The sequence below is a fragment of the Heterodontus francisci genome, chromosome 27, assembly GCF_036365525.1.
Source record: "Heterodontus francisci isolate sHetFra1 chromosome 27, sHetFra1.hap1, whole genome shotgun sequence".
Lineage (NCBI taxonomy): Eukaryota > Metazoa > Chordata > Chondrichthyes > Heterodontiformes > Heterodontidae > Heterodontus > Heterodontus francisci.
This window is the reverse complement of record NC_090397.1, coordinates 61,966,434-61,986,718: the sequence shown is the minus strand read 5'-3', so window position 1 is coordinate 61,986,718 and position 20,285 is coordinate 61,966,434. Positions and strand designations below refer to the sequence as shown.

The following is a 20,285-nucleotide window of genomic DNA, read 5'->3' as shown; positions in this document are numbered from 1 at the left end:
TACTCGCTCTCTCTCGCTTGCTCCTCCTTTCTCTCCTCCTTCCTCTCTCCTCTTTTCTGCCTCTCCCTGCTTGCTGTCTGAAATTCCTCATGCTTTAGATCTGTTCTAATATTAGAATGCCCTTTTATGTAGCTGAAGCTTTAGAACATTCCCAGGAGCTGATTGCTGCACCGATTTTAAAAATGGTTTGATTTTTCTGATGTTTACTCACAACTCCCAAACGAGTCTGTGAACCCTTTTGATACTTGGTCTGGTATGTCATTGTTTGGCAGTGCTTGCTAATATATTTTTTTAATTATTGGGTGTTGTTCTGGGTGGCTGCCTCAGCTGTGATGGTGAAATAATGAATTAAATCATTGTAATTACTGCCTGGAAATAACATATGTTTAGAAAAACCTCACCAGCTCTCCCCCCCCACCTTTGTTTTTATTTAATTCTTTTCCCCTTCTTTTGTACTGTAAGTGGCCTGACGTTATCTGGTACTCACAGTCAGCACTTTTGGATGTGATCACTACAATGTCCACGACAACAGGACGACACCACTTCTGTTTGTTTCCCCTCACTCTCTGTATGGCGATCAGCAACTTTCACTCAGTACAGACAAGATCGGGCCTTTTGGATTTACAAAGGCTTGAACTTGAGTCCTGAGCCCAATCCTGTCTTCAGGTACATGAAGTGCCGTAACCGACAAGTGTACTGGCCAAGAGCTGGGAAGTGGGATTAGGCTGGAAAGCTCTTTTTCAGCTGGCACAGACATGCTGGGCTGAATGGCCTCTTTCTGTGACCAAAATTCCTATGATTCTATCTGACGTTCATGCACCATCTTAACTGTGTGACCATTTGAATATCTCTCACGGTGAGACCTGTAAAAGTAGAGGGGTGGGGGGTCGCGGGGCAGCTTTGTTTGGCCAAAAAGCCTTTTCTTCTAAGACTCAATAGAGTATTGATATTACTCTACTGTTCTAGTGCTGGATATCTCAGGTCTGGTGACGCTTCTAAATCACCATTCTTCATATATGGACCAAGACAGTGAGTGTTGGCAGCCTATTTAATTCCAGGGATACTTGAATCCTATCCTTAAGCTTCATCCATATTTATGTACATCTAACAGGGGCTTGAGATTCCTGGCTTGATTTATTATTTTTTTATTTTATTGTCTCTCTTCCATCTTGGTCCAGAGATGCTGAGACCTACTCATGTTGTTCCGTCTACAATCTAACTTAAGACCAGCTAAATCACCTGTTATAGTCCGCCTCTGCAGGGTCAGTGCCACAGTACATGGTTCATGATGGCTATGATCATGTCTTTTTGGTATTTTGTGACCATTTTTTCAACAGGACATGGAGAAAGAATAATGACTTTAAAGGGGAGGGTTTGAGGCAAAGTATATTCACACAAATTTGAGAAAGACACAGACAAGTTAGGTGATTAAGAGGCTCAGCTTCGATTTTGTTTTTTCCTCCGTGGACTGCGAATAATTAGCCTGCCTCCGCAATCAAACTGTGCTGTGGATTTTTTGGTTGGTGTAGAAGTTTCAAGTATAAACAATAAGCTGTAGGTTTTCCTGGCAGTTCAGTGGTAAGTAGCTAAGCCATGTAGAATAAGGAGCTGCCAAGAAGTTGGAGAATGAAAACTGCAAAGGACCGAGAGAGGAAAAACGAAATAAGTTGCTGTGTTTTGTTTGTTAAACCTGGAAAATGACTTGCCTTGTTGTCAAGTGCAACTTTCCAGCCCTAGTCTAACCATTGTAACTGGAAATGTCCATATTTTCAGCGTAAATCAAGATCTGACTCTTATTGTTCTCACAATGTCATTAATTCTCCTCCTACCCAGGTACAGGCAAAACCTCTACGCTGATCAAGTATGCAAAGAGCAGACCTCACCTCAGATTCCTGTACATCATTTCCACTAAGCCTGTTCCAGTGGCAATTAAATGCATTTTCCCCCCAAATGTGGAGTGTACAACAGTGCATGCAATGGCCTATCGGCGCATAGGCTACAAGTAAGTAGCACGAGACGTGGAGATAATGAAACCACTTATGTATTTTTTGTGTGTGGGGGTGATGGGAGTTCGGTAAAAAGCTTCTCTTTCCTCACCCAAGCCATATGCTAACCTGGAGTCAACAGTGGCACCAGGTGCCTGCCAGTGTGGCACTGAGCTGGTGCAACCATGTGAAAATGGACCATGGGTGACTCTCTTCAATTCTCCACCCCTTCCAGAGAGGAACTTGACTTCTGTTCACACTTCCTGCAACAGAATGGCTCGGATTGAAAATTAAGTTGTTGATGGATCCAAATGACAGGCCACATTTGGTGGGGCTCTGCATTTACACTCTACAGTATCACATCAGTAGTTACCAAATACACAATGGTGGAGTTTTAATTATATCTTTTAAAGGTGTACTCCTTCATAACTAACTCCTCCCAAACCCTGCAATCCATGTTTATAATGCGTTACGACCTCAGTGGCGACCGTTAACTTTAAAACAAGAGATATGAATTCCCCTGACCAATTTAAAGAATTACTGAATGAGATTTTAAGACTTTTACTATACCATCTAAACTAAAAGCAAACATTAACTAAACATAATTAGTAGGTAGCTGTCATGCAGGCCCCACCTGCCAAGAATGAGGCACATTAATTTCGCCACATGGACATTAAATTTCAAATTGTTGCTGGGAAGAAGAGAAGGCCTGTGACAAGAATTGCCAGATCTTGGCTGAAATTTTTTTTAACGTATTAACAGACAGTGCTTGTAGACAAAGGATCTATTCCCTGCTCCAATTCAATTCACAAACAGATGTGGTCAGACCAGTTAGTCACATGACTAACTGGCTGTTGCAGAGTTTGAACTGAGAGCCTGCAGAAAGCTGTTTGCTCTTGGATTGAAAAGACCTCTCCTGGCTGGCTTGCTACAGCCTCTCCTGTCTGCTCCCATCTGTCTCTCACAGAACTCCAAAAACCCACTGAAGACGCATGATCCCCAAGAGAGAAAAGTCTCCTACAGTGAACAAGGTTTAAGAAGATTACTGGGCCCCAACAAAAATCAAGATCTACCTGCAATCAAGGACTCTACAGTGAGCTCGAAGAACCATAATAAAAACTCTTCAGATACTGCCTCAAACCTTTCCACCTTATTTTTCTTCTGCTCTTTTCTGTCTCTGTTTGCATGTGTGTATCGCATATGCATTGCAAGCATGGGCGCGTCGTGTATCCGTAGATGTCAACCGAATTAAAGTTTAAGTTTAATAAAATTTCACCTTTCTTCTTTAAACCTAAGAAAGCCTGCTTGTGCTGGTTTCTTTGCCTTATAATTAGAAAGCAGTGAAAAAAGATTCACCAAGGGGGAGTTTAAAAACAATGTGTTTAAAAATAAAACCCTGTTACAATAAGACCAGGTGAAGGCTGAAAGGGAACTCTAGACACCTTCCTCACTTGGTCGTAACAGCAGATAAAACAGTAAGTTACAGAGAAAGGTATTTCCCATTAACCTATTAAAACACTCAAACCCCACACCACATTTATACATTGGTGTTCTCATTGAATTGGTATCTCTGCAGTTAAAACTCCCAAACTCCGTCCATTTGCATTGGGTTGGATCTTCCAGTCGTTATCAAAGCCAATGTCCTCTTTATTTACTACTTCTGAGCACACTTGACTTGCCTTCTGTTAATAAGGTAATCTCTGGTGACCCTGTTGGTCTTTTCTCCTCTGCAAACCGCGAGCTTCCATACCGGGATCAAATCTTAGCATCAATGCTCTGAGAGTTTTCTCTCTGTCTTTCTCCTGAGGCTGCCATTGCTTGTGTTGTGCAGTTCCTGCTGGTTTCTTCCTGTCTTCCTTTATTCCTTTCAGCCTGTCAGACTTAGGAACACCAGTTGAATTTATCCAGAATCAAAAGTCAATAGTTTTCCTTTTACAATATTCAGAGTCCCTAAGTCTGGCCATACCAAGCCCACCTGGGCCTTCCTTTGTTTCCAGGTGTTAGCAATTGCAACTCACATTTGCATTTGAGAGTCCCTGACTCCCTGTTTACGATCTGAGAGTCTGGGAGTGTGAAACCCATTGTCCTTTCAGGTGTTAGGACCTTGCACTCTGCTTTCAAAAATCTCTTTGATCTGGGTTCTTTGACACCATGGTAACCAAGATCCCTGTCTTGTCTCTAGACAGAATTGGTGTGAGGTCACATGTCTGCTCTGACTCCATTCTGTGTTGCATTAAAAATCACAGTTTTTTAAAACATAATCGTACTGCGAAGCCCAGCGTTCTTAACAAGTAGCTTAAGCAAAAGTTATGTGTAACTTTTACTATGTCAGCTATTGGATTTTGTAACAAAAAGTCAACAAAAGTAGCGATAGTTTTCACTAACATTGTCGACTGGGAGTGTAGAGAGAGGTGCCTTGTGTGGTATAATCACAGCTGACCCACTGCTGATCTTATGCCTGGTGAATAAGAGCAAGGAATACATACCTACTTTCTTGGCTAACATTCATCCCTCAATCAACACCTGCAGAACTGATTGTCTAATTGTTGTCTGTGGGCCCTTGTGTACAAAATTGACTGCTGTACCTGCCTACAAAGGTACCATGACACACTTGGAAAGCAATTCATTGACTGCGAAATGTTTTGGAGTGTCCTGAGGACGTGAAAGGCACCATGTAAATGCAAGTCTTTCCTCCTTTTCTTTCTTACCTGCTGAGGATTGTGTGACTTCAGTAGATGGGGGAGATCTGGCCCTGTGATTTTTTTTTTTTTCCCTTCCATATGCATCGCCCTCTATGTGGATATATCTGATTGGCGTCAGGGGCCTACAGTCTGCAAAGCAGTTCCCTACAGTTGAAACATAAGAACAAATCAGCAAATCTTTTGCTAAAATTGTATGTCGAATAGCAGCCAATACCGTGAGACTGGCCCATGAGAGAAACATGGCTGTGATTTTATTGAACCAAGTATCTAAAAATGGGAGTGGCATTCAGTGCTAGGATGGTTTTGGTGTAGGATGACAGTGCTGTGCTGGGTTAAGATATGACCCTATCACCTCTTGAACCTGCATTTGACTCCAGAATGATGGGATGAAAATCTTTCAGCTTGACTTGGGAGTCCTAAATTATGTTTCGACTAATTGGTGAGCACAGAATTGCTCATAACTGTCCACACAATTAAAGGGAGTATATTGTCAACTTGGCTGACATTGTAACATCCAAGCCTCTGAGTCCAAAGATTGTGGATTCAAGCCCCACTACAGACTTAAACACATAGTCTACACTGCCTGTCCAGTGCAGAATTGACGGAATGCCTTATTATTGGACTTGGCAACTTTCGGATGAAATGTTAAAACTCGAATGCCCCATGGCACTATTCAAATAAGAGGATGGAGTTCTCCTGGTGTCTTGCCCAACATTTACCCACTCCTGCACCCGTTTCCCCCCCCGCCCCCCCCCCCCCCCACAAGACAGATTAACTGGTTGTTTATTTCAATACGTGTGTTGTAAAGCACTATGTCCTGAGGATGTGCCAAGATGCTTTCTAAATGCAAGATGGCTGGTATGGGTGATGATTGGTATTGGAAATGGAAAATGCATGCCCATGCAATAGGTGGTGGTCTTCTAAGGTGAGAGGTTTAAGGGACATTGTTGGGTTGGTGCATTGTGACCTCTAACCTGTGTCATCCCACACCTGAACTGGGAATGCTTAATTATGAAACTTGGTACCAAAATGGGAAAATCTCCTATTACCCAGCACAAAAGAAGAACTCCCTTTTGTTTATTTACTTCGTGTTTGTCATGGTGTTTCTCGACGATAGCTGCCACTGCTGCTGATTACTAGCCAGCGACTCCTACTGGAAGGTGCGTGTGTATGGACATTGAGCAAGGACATGATTGGATTTGGTTGCGTGCACCTCAAATAACCTGCCATGCTCGCTATTTACACTTACAAATAAAGAATAGGCACTTTGTTGAAGTGATGGTGCATTGAAACTGTGCCTCAAAAATATCACCACCTTCAGGAGAGAAGACAAAGGAGGTAGAAATTTTTTAAAAATAATTTTTCATTGAATTCTCATGACCTGAAGGTGTTTTTATTACGGTTGCATCACCAGATAGTTGATAAGTGTTTTTACAATGACTTTGCAGTTGTTTCAAAGAAAAATTGTTTGAACTCTTGAATTTTCCATTAGATACCAGCGCAAGAAGAAGCTGATGGATTATGATCTGAAACCATTTGCTGTTTATAGACTTCCCGAAGGACGTGGCAGCTTTTTTAGAGCAAACTTGATCTGTCAGAGCCTTTGCACATTCTTCTCCTCCATGGATGAGACGATCACTGTAGCTCATGTACCGGAACACTGTAAGAGCACATGTGGAGATATCAGGCCTATGGAATATCGAGAGAAGCTAGTGAGTCTACAGATTTGTTTTTAGAGTAATATTCTGTATCTTGCTCCAGTTATTTCCCTATCTATCCTGAAGGTACCAAACCTTGTAGGTTATGGTTACTAGATATTAGCTATAGCTCGGTTGGTAGTACTCTCGCCTCTGAGTCAGAAGGTTGTGGTTTCAAGTCCCACTCCAGAGACTTGAGGACAAAAATCTAGACTGGCACTTCAGTGCAGTACTGAGGGAGTGCTGCACTGTCGCAGGTGCTGTCTTTCGGATGAGACATTCAACTGAGGCCCCATCTGCTCTCTGAAGAACATAAAAGATTCCGTGGCACTATTTCGAAGAAGAGCACGGGCATTACCCTAGTGTCCAGGCCAATATTATCCCTCAATTAACATCACAAAAGCAGATGATATCATTAGCACATTGCTGTTTGTGGGAGCTTGCTGTGTGCAAATTGACTGTCGCGTTTCCTAAGTTACAAGTGACTACTTCATTGGCTGTAGAGCACTTTGGGACATCCTGAAGTCGCGAACAGCCCAATACAATTGCAAGTCTTTTTCTTTTCTCTTGTGCCTCACCCAAGTGGCTACTTGCAGGAGCAACTTGGGATGGATAATAATTGCAGGCTGCCTCGGATCGAGCACATCCCGAAAACAAATTAAAAAAAAACTCACAGCCAAGTTCAGTCCTGGCCTTGCCCACTATCCACTTTCCAGGAAACCCAGCTGATCAGTTCGTTCCCTCCTCTCTAGCCCATGGGTGTCAAAGTCGATTAATCCACCAAAAGCAGTAGCTGAGATCAACTGCTCAGCACAAACCAGGTATCGAACCTGAGATTTTCTTTGCAATAGGCACTTCAGTGCCACGGTGAATCTCCGACATTCAAGATTTGTATAGAATCAATTCTGATACATTCTGTCCTGTTACATTTGAAAGAAGAGAGAGTCTATTGTTTTGAATTTGTCCCTTGCCTGTTTTAAATGTTTTGTAAGCTTTTTATTCTGTCAGCGTGTAGGAAAGGATTCAGTCAATGAACAGGACCTTTTCCAGAGGTTCTGATGCTCAGTAGGTGATGAAAAGCTTCCATTGTGAATTTTCCTCACCTCCATGTTTCATAGAGGATTTTATTGCCATCCATCTGCTGTATATGGCTTAACCATGGAACTTCTTCCTTTATCACAAATGTATTGTTGGTGTGAAGTGATAGCCCTCTCCTAGTTGTATGAAGTTCACTGTAGAGAGTTCCCCTGAATGATTTGATTAATTTCATTCCTTCATTTTTTTTTAACTTCCTAGAATTAATAACGACTGTGGTCTTCATTTCAGAAACTAGTTGAAGATGCAAAGAGGATTTGGGGAAAGATGGTGGATCTTGGTGAAACTAAGGAGAATGGTTACTTCATGACGCATGATGGTAAAGCTAATTATAGTTCCTCAGTGTATTTATTTTTCCAGTTGCATTACAGTAGAGTGGAGTTTCCTGTTTCCCCCTTGGACTGTGTGTCACTCTGAGAGGTCAGGATTGAGGTAACATTAAAGCTGAGACTTTGTTGATGCTTTTGGCTTCTAGTTCAAAAGTGCATGTTTTTGATAATTTCTTGGTTCATTTCCCCTTCAACTCTTCTTTCTACCAAGTCAAAAATAAAGGAAATGTTTTACTGAGTGATTTCGGTGGTGCTTTTTACAATTCCTTTTTCCAGGCCCAGTCTGAATTTGCTGCTGAGAGTGTAGTAGATTTAGAGAATGCAGCAAAAGATTACCAAAAAGAATTTAGTAAGGGTCATGCCATTAGATAAATACAAGGTAAATGAATTTTGACACTGATTCAATGTAAAATATTAGGGTCAAGAAATATGAACGAGACGTATACAATTAAAGGGAACATAAATAGCAACAAAGCGCTTCTCGCATGGTGCCATGAAACTATCATCGATTGTCATTAAAAACCCATCAGGTTCACTGATGTCCTTTAGGGAAGGAAATCTGCCGTCCTTATCTGGTCTGGCCTACTTGTGACTCCAGACCCACAGCAATGTGGTTAACTCTTAACTGCCCTCTGAAATGGCCTAGCAAGCCACACAGGTGTCAAGGGCAATTAGGGATGGGCAACAAATGCTGGCCTTGTCAGTGACACCTGCATCTCATGAAAGAATTTTAAAAAAAAAGGTAAATCAAGCACTGGATTCATTCTAGAGCAGCAGAATATGCCTCACAGAAGTTATACATAGGTTTCACGATGTACTAGTCCAGGCTGCAGTTCTATTTTGGTTGCCAACCCATTTAAAAAAAAAAGATAATATACGTCTTAGAAAAGGAATAGAGAAGAGCATTGCGGTTGAGCCCAATTGTGAAGAGGATGAGCTGGGAGGAGAGACTACAATAGCTTAAGCTGTGAATTCTAGCAAGATGGTGGCCTGTAGTGTAATCCATAATGTGCCATAACTGCAAAGTGTTTACATTTTACTGAACATAACAAAAACATTTCTTTTTGGCACAAAACTATCCCTGTAACACTGCAGGACCACTTACTGCCTGATGGATTTAATATTTTGTTTTTTTTCTCTAAGGATATCTGAAGCTTTGGCAACTCAGCAAACCTAATCTGTCAACATTTGATGCCATCCTTTTAGATGAAGCTGAAGATTGCAGCCCAGGTAGGCTAGATATATGTTGTTCTTCACCTACTGGGAGAGGACAGTTCAAACACTAAATATCTTTGAAATACAAACCCAGTAATGTTGAATGGGAAGATATTTTTATTGTAAAAGACTTGAGGTGGAAGGAAATTTATGAATTTAGGAGGGAAATTAAGTTCCACCCCAGATCATTACATTCCAATTGAGTTCTTTACACTTTACAATGTACATGCCCAATGGTGTGGAACTACTGACAGCAATTTTAGACTCCTCGCTGAGCTTAGGGTTTTGAACTGTTGCTCGCCTCCAGTGTCAGCTGCCATTGTTGGTCCAGATGGCCTTGCTCAGGCTCTAGGTGACACTCTGGTGCAGTAAATATTTAAGAGTATGTTGTTTCATGTGAAATATCACAGACCCTGACCATTCTGTTTGGCGTGTCGTGGGACCATTCTGCTGCCTGAGGTTCAAATTCAATGCCACGTTTACACGATAACTAAATAACTCCAGCGGACAGTTATCTTCCAAAACATTTCCTGCTATAAACCATACAATTTGTGATCTGCTGATCAGAGGCTCCTTGTCTATGGTAAAAGATATACCAAAGCTGTTGCAATTTGTTTTGGTTACTCTGTCTCTCTCTCAATATCTCTATACCTTCTTATTGCGATTATCCTCTTTCCTCCAGCAATCATTGACATTGTGCTCTCTCAGAAATGTGGGAAGATTCTTGTGGGAGATCCACACCAGCAGATTAGCAGCTTCAAGGGTACTGTGGATGTTCTGTTTAACGGCCACTGCCCCCACCTGTTTAGTCTGACACAGGTAAGGATTCACTTTCAATAGTTCTTTGAAGTGTCACCACAATACTTGTATCAGACCACAAAAAAAATGACTGGCACAGCAGTAAACCACTGATACACCTCTCCGACACATTTGTATGCACCACACCTCAATAACACACTGGCCAGTAACAATCTGTCAAAGAGAACAACTTGCATTTATATAGCACCTTTAACAGAGTCACAAGGTGCTTCATAGGAGTGTCATCACACAAAATTTGATACTGAGTCACATGAAGAGATATTAGAAGAGGTGACTTGACAATTTGGTCCAAGGGGTAGGTTTTAAGAAATTACTTAAAAGAGGAGAGAGAGTTAGAGAGACAGACAGGTTGAGGGAGGGAATTCCAGACCTTATGGTTTAGGCAGAGCAATGAAAATCAGGGATGTTCAAGAGGCCAGAATTGGAGAAGCACAGAGATATTGGAGTGCTATAGGGCTGGAGGAGGTTACAGAGATAGTGAGGGACGAGGCCATGGAGTGATTTGAATACAAGGATGAGAATTTTAAAATTAAAATTCTGTTCGATCATGAACTAGGGTAACTAGAGAAAGGATTGGCCCACTCAAGGACAAAGGAGGAATGTTATGCTTGGAGTCAGAGAAAATGGGTGAGATTCTAAACGAGTACTTTGCATCGGTATTCACCGAGGAGAGGGACATGACGGATGTTGAGGTTAGGAACAGATGTTTGATTACTCTAGGTCAAGTCGGCATAAGGAGGGAGGAAGTGTTGGGTATTCTAAAGGGCATTAAGGTGGACAAGTCCCCAGGTCCGGATGGGATCTATCCCAGGTTACTGAGGGAAGCGAGAGAGGAAATAGCTGGGGCCTTAACAGATATCTTTGCAGCATCCTTAAACACGGGTGAGGTCCCGGAGGACTGGAGAATTGCTAATGTTGTCCCCTTGTTTGAGAAGGGTAGCAGGGATAATCCAGGTAATTATAGACCGGTGAGCCTGACGTCAGTGGTAGGGAAGCTGCTGGAGAAGATACTGAGGGATAGGATCTATTCCCATTTGGAAGAAAATGGGCTTATCAGTGATAGGCAACATGGTTTTGTGCAGGGAAGGTCATGTCTTACCAACTTAATAGAATTCTTTGAGGAGGTGACAAAGTTGATTGATGAGGGAAGGGCTGTCGATGTCATATACATGGACTTCAGTAAGGCGTTTGATAAGGTTCCCCATGGCAGGCTGATGGAGAAAGTGAAGGCGCATGGGGTCCAAGGTGTACTAGCTAGATGGATAAAGAACTGGCTGGGCAACAGGAGGCAGAGAGTAGCAGTAGAAGGGAGTTTCTCAAAATGGAGACGTGTGACCAGTGGTGTTCCACAGGGATCCGTGCTGGGACCACTGTTGTTTGTGATATACATTAATGATTTGGAGGGAAGTATAGGTGGACTGATTAGCAATTTTGCAGACGACACTAAGATTGGTGGAGTAGCAGATAGTGAAGGGGACTGTCAGAGAATACAGCAGAATATAGATAGATTGGAGAGTTGGGCAGAGAAATGGCAGATGGAGTTCAATCAGGGCAAATGCGAGGTGATGCATTTTGGAAGATCCAATTCAAGAGTGAACTATACAGTAAATGGAAACGTCCTGGGGAAAATTGATGTCCAGAGAGATTTGGGTGTTCAGGTCCACTGTTCCCTGAAGGTGGCAACGCAGGTAAATAGAGTGGTCAAGAAGGCATACGGCATGCTTTCCTTCATCGGACGGGGTATTGAGTACAAGAGTTGGCAGGTCATGTTACAGTTGTATAGGACTTTGGTTCGGCCACATTTGGAATACTGCGTGCAGTTCTGGTCGCCACATTACCAAAAGGATGTGGATGCTTTGGAGAGGGTGCAGAGGAGGTTCACCAGGATGTATGGAGGGCGCTAGCTATGAAGAGAGGTTGAGTAGATTAGGATTATTTTCATTAGAAAGACGGAGGTTGAGGGGGGACCTGATTGAGGTGTACAAAATCATGAGAGGTATAGACAGGGTGGATAGCAAGAGGCTTTTTCCCAGAGTGGGGGATTCAATTACTAGAGGACACGAGTTCAAAGTGAAAGGGGAAAAGTTTAGGGGGGGATATGCGTGGAAAGTTCTTTACGCAGAGGGTGGTGGGTGCCTGGAATGCGTTGCCAGCGGAGGTGGTAGATGCGGGCACGATGGCGTCTTTTACGATGTATCTAGACAGATACATGAATGGGCAGGAAGAAAAGAGATACAGACCCTTAGAAAATAGGCGACATATTTAGATAGAGGATCTGGATCGGCGCAGGCTTGGAGGGCCGAAGGGCCTGTTCCTGTGCTGTAATTTTCTTTGTTCTTTGTTCTTTTCAGTTAGCACAGGGCTGATGGGCGAATGTAATTTGATGCGAGTCAGGATTTGGGCAGCAGAGTTTTGGCCAAGAAAATAGTAAAGTAGCCTGATTGGAAATAGCAAACGAAATGGACCATGTTGCTGAGCATGTGGATGTGGCTTATAATACTGAATGTGACATTAAGAAGACAAATCGTTATTGGACATAGATAGGCTGCTCCAGTTGAGGGAGACATAGCAATTCCTTGGACCAAAAAAATCTCAACAACAGCAAGTAACCTTACATCTCCACCAGAGCTTAAATGAGGTCTAATACTTATCCTGATTGTTTTTTTGGGGTAGGGGCTCTGGTAACAAAGTGGCTGGACTAGTAATCCAGAGGCCTGGACTAATGATCCAGAGACATGGAGCCGGATTTTATTCCGGTGACAGGGGTCCTGGCAGCGGACCAGGATGCGTGGGGAAATCCTGCCTCGGTCCTCCATCCGACCTCCATTGCTATTTCATGGCAGGCAGCCAATTAACCGCCATTGGGGAAACCGTCCCTTTTAAAGGATGAGTTCCCACCTCCTCCAGAGCTGCTGGCTAGTCAGAAGGTCAGCAGCTCTGCAGTACAGGCAATGCCACTGGGAGCAGTGGCCAATGCCAGTAACGAAGAGGGGAGATCCCGGGTAGGTGAGTGGGGTCAGGGTCAGCAGGGACAATCAGGTAGGTCCCAGCAACAGGAAGAGGGGGTCTTCCTATAGGGGGGTTGGGCAGCCATCACCGCCGAGGGGGGCCCCTCTGGGGGCATGGATTGTCCCCAAAGGAGGAAATCCTCCAAGCTCCACTAGGCTTTACCTGCCAGCATTTCCCCATGGTGGCGGTCCCCTCCACCTTCAACAAAATTGAGGTGGAGGTGGGAAGAGGCCTTTAAGTGGCCATTAAGTCACCACCACCTTCTCAAGGACAATTGGAGATGGGCAATAAATGTTGGCCTTGCCAGCAACCCCCGCATCCCGTGAATAAATAATAAAAAAGGTGGGTTGAAGACCTAGGTCACTTGCATTTCACACAGTAGTGTGTAGTTATGGCGATTGGCTGCCTTGTGTCAAAGTAATATTATTGGAGTATTGCAAATGAAACATGATTTCGAACTGTGCCTGACTTGCTACTTGATGGCTGCAATATTCTACAGTATGACCTGATCATTAGCATTTCTTTCTGAACTTGCAGAGTTTCAGATTTGGACCCAAGATTGCCCATGTTGCAGCAACAATATTGAATGTGTGCAAACGTGTCAAAGACAAGACTTTGGTTGGTGGAAACCAAGATGGTAAATGAGCAAGGACACTTCTGTGTGTATGTGTGTAAACATAGGGGGGAAGTATAGAAAGGCTGGAGGGAAGGAGGAGGACTATGAGAACCCTAAATTTACTGAAAGCTGTTCACCTGCTGCCTTCTCCCAGTCTTTCACTGATGCCTTGTTTTATGTTTATGCCAGTTGTGGGATATATTATGTATACCTGATTTATCTCAGAGCAATGCAGATATCACAATTGTATTAAATCACCAGCTGGTTTATTAACAGTACTTTAAAATATATCAGTTCTTACAAGATCTCAGTACAATGTCTTCACAGAGCAATCAGTGTGTTTTCTGTAGAAGATCCTAGCTGTGTCTTTTTTTGTTTTACTTTTTAACTCTTAAGCTCCACCCGTAGGCTTAAGCAATTAAACACAGTGAACACAGATAAGTGGACAGACTGATGCAATCATACCCAGATCAATCAAACACTGCACCTTTGTTTTATGATTTAGAATTACTGGTTACAACTTTCCAATCCTATGACCTGAATAGTGACAGTGGATTCATGGTGGATTTCCCCAGTCATAGTAATGTTTAAAGCTGCTTCTAGTTTGTACCAACAAAAATCTCATGAACTCCTTATTACAGGTGACACTGATGATGACACTGTCGGGCAGATGGTTATTCTGTGCAGAACAAATGCTGCTCTCTTTGATGAGGCTGTGCGTATTGTTACAAGTGAAAATCCAGGCAAAATATGTATCATTGGAGTGAGTACCTTATCCTGATGTATGTTCCAGCTGCAGTGTTTAAAATAACAGCACTGTTGATGTGAGTGTTCTTTACATAAATGCCCTTTATTTCATCTGTTTTACCTCAGCACTCTGAACTCCTCAAATCCTTTCTCCTTAGGGGCTTGATGAATTTGGAATGGACACAATACTGGATATTTGGATGCTTATGATCCTGGAGAAGAAACAAGCAACCAGTGAGTTTCGATCTAATTAACCTCTTCTTTTGGCTGCTTGTCTCTGCATTATCCTTCTTCGACTCTGGAGAGCAGAAAAAAGGCTCTCCAACTGTTTTTCACAAGATCAGAATGGAAGAGGGAGGGATGCTGTGTTTTACTGTACAAGGAGCTAGAGGGACCCAATTTGGAATACTGTTTGTTTAGCTAATTTGCTACCTGCTACTTATATAAGACTTGAATTAATAAATTGCAGGTACAGCTATTCCCTTAAATGAGCTCTGTATCCTTAAATTAGGAAGGACAGTAGACCTTAAGAGTTATAGAGATGATTAATTAAGTTGATTTCAGTTATTTAAGTTATGAGGAAAGAGGAAGAAGGTTGAGCTTATTTTCCTTGGAATAGGAAGACTTCAATGTGACTGAACTGAACTTTTAAAAGGTCACAAAGGGATTTAATAAAATTTACTGCAGGCACTTTGTTCTATGTTGGAGGTCAAACAACAAGGAGACTGCAATGAAAAGCTGGAAAGTTGGGTGTAAAAAGGAAAATCGAGCAGAATTTCTTTTTTGCACAAAATGTATTCAAGTTGTGCAATGAAGTTATGAGGGAATGACATTGAAACAAAGAATATAAATGGATTCCAGAGGCTGGCATCAGAAAGGGAAGACTTGTGGAGTGTAACATTCTTGGATATGGAGTGTGTATCTTGCATATGGGGCTGAATTTTCCTGGCCCTGGGGACGTGGGCGGGGAGGCAGATTGGCCGGGAAAATAGCAGGGGGGCTGTCTCAGGATGGCTCCCCCAAGCAATCCCGCCACCAGGGACGTTTCTCAGCAGTGGGACTGGACTCATGTTGTTTTCCTGCTGAATAGAGGCAGACAGCCAATATAAATAATTAATGGCCCTAGTAAGGGTGATTTCCCCCCCTCCCCCACCCCCGTTCCCTGGCTCCTGGCATTTTGCCAGCACCAGAGACACCCCCACCCTGCCACTGTGTGGGGACGTCACCAGCTTCATGGAGGTGACCTCCCTGCAGTTGTCTGGCTGGGGGGGTGGCGGGGAGAGCACCCTCGGAGTGGGCCGTAGGTAGGGAAGACTGCCCCTGAGGCCCCAGTGGACTATCCGGAGGGGCCTACGTGCCTGACCCCCTCTGGGTTTTTAATTTTTGATGTACCTGTCCCAGGGAGCCCTCTCAATTCCTGAGCTGCCTCAGCAGTGTCCTCCTCTCCCAGGGTGAGGACTAGCGAGGCTTCAGAGCTGCCGGCCCTCTGATTGGGCCAGCAGCATCTATGTCATGTCCCGCCAATGGTGAGCCTGGAGGCAGCCAATTAGGAGGCTACCTCCTGGAAGATTGCTGTGTCAATTTCTCTGTGGGCTCGAGCGCCCCATTTGCTCCCAACAGGGTCCGAACCTGTGGTAGATTCAGTCACTATGGGCAGGATTTTATCGTGTGTATATATAGTTGTTTTGCTTTCTTAAAAAGCTCAGTCCTTTTTTAAGCTGTGTGGATTTTTGCTCGGGTTTTTAGCATTATAACTATATGATCCAAGAAGTGCTTCTTGTTTTTCACCAACAGAAGACCTTATAATCCGGGATCCTTTCATCAAAATATTTGAACGTAAAGGTGGTTTGCATGGATTGAGAAATTATGCAGCTGAAGCTGAAGACAAGGAGTTGGAAGAGAGGATTACAGTGGTGGAGAAGTACAGTCTGGGACTACCTGTACTCATTGAGAAAATCACCAGCTGCTCCGTCGATGACTCAACATTTGCAAGTAACAAGACTATGTTCTCCTCCTCTAAAACCCTTAATTTTGTATTTCAGCTTCTTCATCATTCTGTTCCCATTCTAAACCAATTCTCTTTAACTTATCAGCTTGGACATTGATGTTGTGGATTAACTTTAAACTTTATTAAAAAGCACTTCACTGAAGAAAATTGTGTGGAAAAACTGTTGTCTGGTTGTGGCCACGGGTATGTCGGAATCTATTTCTTCTGGCACTGACACTAAACTTTGCTTCTTGGTTTAAAAAAACTGAGGACGGAATCTTATGTCCACCTGAGAGGGGAGATGGGGGTCTTGGTTAAACGTCTCATCCAAAAGGCGGCATCTCTGTCAGTGCAGCACTCCCTCAGTACTGCACTGGAGCAACAGCCTGGATTTTTGTGCTCAAGTCCTGGAGTAGGACCTGGACTCGCAACCTGTGACTCAGAGGAGATCAATACACAATGGGGGTGATTTTAACCTTAATCGCCAAGTGGGAAACCCAGGGGGTTGTGTTGCACCCAATGTCACCAATTTCCCAAAGGGCAGATTACATTAAAATTGCTAAACTTTACAGAACTAACGATGGGAGGAGGAACCTTTGGTGATTGGGACTATACATATTTGGTCTCTCTCTCCAGGACTTCACAATTTAATTAAACCCTCTGCAGATCTGGTATTGTATTTTGAGTGATGGTATTACAAGATGTGTAATAATGTAAAACAACTGTAAAATAAGAGTCATACAGGGATATGTACTCCGATGTGTGACAATAATGTGAATCAATCTCCTGAACAAGACAGTTGATGCTAAACCAATTGTTAATTTTAAATCTGAGATTGACAGATTTCTGTTAACCAAAGCTATTAAAGGATATGGGGCAAAGGCAGGTATATTTAGGCCACAGCTCAGCGACAATCTCATTGGATGATGGAAAAAGCTTGAGGGGCTAAATGGTCTCCTCCTGTTCTGTATTTGGTGAATTTTCTCGATGATTTTCCATGTAGAGATAAATGGGTACAAATGATTAAAAACTAAACATTTGGATTTCAATTGTCCCTTTCAATCTTTTAAAGATATTGTTTTGGGAACTGTGCACAAAGCAAAAGGATGTGAGTTTGACACGGTGCAGATAACTGATGACCTTGTAAAAGTTCCAGGCTTTCGACATGATGATCGCCGTATGCTTTCTGGATTCAGGATGGGCAAGTACTTTTCTGTTCATTTTCTCAACCCTTTTCTCCCCATTCTGCTAATGGCATCTGCTCTATAGCCCTCCATTTGTTTGCCCAAAATGCCATTCATCAAAAGCTTAGTCCATGAGGGCCAGCAGGCTATTCAACCACATGAGGCATCACCTCCCAGCCCAGTTATTTCCTCCATTACCATCCACAATTGCACACTTATCTAGTCAGCGGGGTGAGGGCTGGTAACAGGATAGTTATCAGGATTAGAAACCCTGACCAAAATGTTTATATTTTAATTTATTTTATTCATCCTCGCTCAGGCTGGAGCTCCAAACCCAAGTATAGTCCTCTTCTGCCTGACCTGGTTCAGTTCAGCTAACCCATCACAGGCCACGGACCGAGCCTGTGACTCTTCTGACCTGTATGTTCCAGTATGATGTATGTTGGTGGATGTACCCGTTGAACCATTGAAAATGTTGGTTGGTTGTTTTCGGGGAAGGCACTTTCAAATGCAATTTCTTATAGATTGAGTGTTGAGTTAAATCCCTCTCCAATGTCCCTCTATTTTAACAGTCTGAATAGAGGAGAGATGCTGGATTGATGTAAACCACTCCTGGAATGTAGGTAGTTTTCATCACCAGTGTCTGTGATATTGATGTGCTTTTGGCAATAATTTTAGCATCACAGTTGTAGATTAAATGTCTAGGCAGGTGAATCTTGGCAACAGCAGTGACAACAGAGCAGATAGACTTTGAGATGTCCCCATTATTCTGTCACCTTCATGTATCCTTTCTCTTTAATATTACCTGGTGAGTGTGTTGCTTTGACTCACCTTTGCCCCTTATTTCCCCCCAAAAAACTCTGCAATTCTACAAATGTTGGACAATGGTTATGGTTATCTTTTGATACTACATTTCTGTTTATCTGAAATTTCATCTTTCCCCTCAGATATGGTGCCAGATTTCGATTGGAACTTGCTTTACATTGCTGTGACACGGGCAAAAAAGTGTCTAGTGATGACCAGGTCCTTGGAATGTCTCCTGTCCTTTGCTGGTGTGAGTGAAGTGCTTATTGTGTTTCTTTTTTGTCTTTAACCTGCATACTGGATATAAGAGGCTTGCAAGGAATGTTATTGTTCGATTGTATAGTTCACAAGCTCCATGAGAAGAGCCAAGTTACTCTGCTACTCTGTGGCAAGCCCCTTCTCTTCTGTGTTGCAGAACTACACAGAGCGTGCAACCTTTTATTCTAATAATTATAATAATTGTGGCTTGAGAGGCTGCGGATCTCATTACATTCCCAATCAGCCTTGCCAAAGTCAGCTCCAGAGTCCAGTGGGTGTGAGGGGCATGTTAGCAGAGGGGTGGTTTAAAAATAGAATAAAATGGCTAGAGATGTGGTGGAGAGTAAAAAAAAATCTCAGAAGATAAACTACTGGAAAATAAATAAAAGCAAAATACTGCAGATGCTGGAAATTTGAAATAAAAACAGGAAGTGCTAGAAATACTCAGCTGGTCTGGCAGCATCTGTGGAGAGAGAAGCAGAGCTAACGTTTCAGGTCTGTGTGTGATAGGGTAGAGGGCAGGTTCACACACCTTCCCTTTTGTTGTCTTTCCCCACCAACTCTACCCCCTCTCACCCATCACTTGCTTAAAACCTAATTCTTTTCTAACCATTGCCAGTTCTGATGAAAGGTCACAGACCTGAAATGTTAACTCTGCTTCTCTCTCCACAGATCCTGCCAGACCTGCTGAGTATTTACAGCACTTTCTGTATACTGGAAAATAAATACTCGGGTTTATGTAGTGTCTTCTCACATTTTTCAAGTGTCTTAAAATCCTTCACACATGATTGCTGGGTCCAAATCCTGGAAATCCCTTCCTAACAGCACTGTGGGTGTACCTACCCCACATGGACTGCAGCGGTTCAAGAAGGCAGCTCACCACCACCTTCTCAAGGACAATTAGGGATGGGCAATAAATGCTGACCTAGCCAGCGATGTTCACATCCCATGAAGGAATTTTTAAAACTAATTACTTTGAAGGGCAGTGACTATTATACAGTGGCAGTATTTTGCACAAAGCAAGATCTCACGAACAGCAATGATTGGCCAGTTGATGAGTTTGGCAGGGTGTCAGTTGAGGGAAAAGTGCTGAATTCTGGGAGAACCACCTGCTCTTCTTTGAGTTGTTCCAGGGGAAACTTATCCCTCAACTTTTGATGAACCGTCATAACAGGAGCCTTGATTTTAATTTTCATCTGAAGTGGAGGCCTAGATTGTGTGTTTAATTCCTGGGGGTGGGATGAGTTTGAGTCTATATTCTTTTGGCACATGTGGGAATGCAACTAACTGAACCATGCTGACACGCTAGAGGAGTCAGCAGAGGTTCTGATTGGCAAGTCGGTCAATCATTTCTATACATGATTCTATTTTGAGAACGAAAGACTGCATTCCTTTTTGGAAAACAATTGCGGGGAAATTCCTCGGAGCCTCTCCTGGCCTGCCAGTGTTACTTTGCTGGAACTGCGACAGTGGAGTGGGACCTTCCCCAGGAATTTTCCAGTCTATATAGATATATTCAAAATTGTGCACTGTCTCAGTCCTCTCTGTCTGTAAACAAAATACGGCAACAGCAACTAGTAATACAAAAGCAAAATACTGCAGATGCTGGAAATCTGAAATAAAAACAAGAAATGCTGGAAATACTCTGTAGGTCTGGCAGCATCTGTGGAGAGAGAAGCTGAGTTAACGTTTCAGGTCAGTGACCTTTCATCATGTTATTAGCATTTATTGCACATCTTTAACTTGGTGAAATGTTCCAAGGCGCTACATAGGAGTGTTATCAAACATCATTTGACACTGAGCCACATAGGGAAATATTAGGACAGGTGACAAGTGGT

At 42.9% G+C, this 20,285-nt stretch overlaps 1 protein-coding gene across 1 annotated transcript in view; it reads left to right on the top strand.

Moving 5' to 3' along the window:
• fbxo18 (F-box DNA helicase 1) overlaps nucleotides 1–20,285 on the top strand; it is a 51,051-nt gene that overhangs the window by 24,545 nt on the left and 6,221 nt on the right. The window contains exons 9-20 of the mRNA XM_068059666.1: nucleotides 967–1,029; nucleotides 1,834–2,002; nucleotides 6,180–6,399; nucleotides 7,711–7,798; nucleotides 8,952–9,038; nucleotides 9,706–9,842; nucleotides 13,389–13,488; nucleotides 14,109–14,230; nucleotides 14,373–14,448; nucleotides 16,009–16,206; nucleotides 17,274–17,402; nucleotides 18,333–18,439. Coding sequence (XP_067915767.1) covers nucleotides 967–1,029; nucleotides 1,834–2,002; nucleotides 6,180–6,399; nucleotides 7,711–7,798; nucleotides 8,952–9,038; nucleotides 9,706–9,842; nucleotides 13,389–13,488; nucleotides 14,109–14,230; nucleotides 14,373–14,448; nucleotides 16,009–16,206; nucleotides 17,274–17,402; nucleotides 18,333–18,439 — 1,496 coding nt within the window. The remainder of the gene's footprint in view (nucleotides 1–966; nucleotides 1,030–1,833; nucleotides 2,003–6,179; nucleotides 6,400–7,710; nucleotides 7,799–8,951; nucleotides 9,039–9,705; nucleotides 9,843–13,388; nucleotides 13,489–14,108; nucleotides 14,231–14,372; nucleotides 14,449–16,008; nucleotides 16,207–17,273; nucleotides 17,403–18,332; nucleotides 18,440–20,285) is intronic.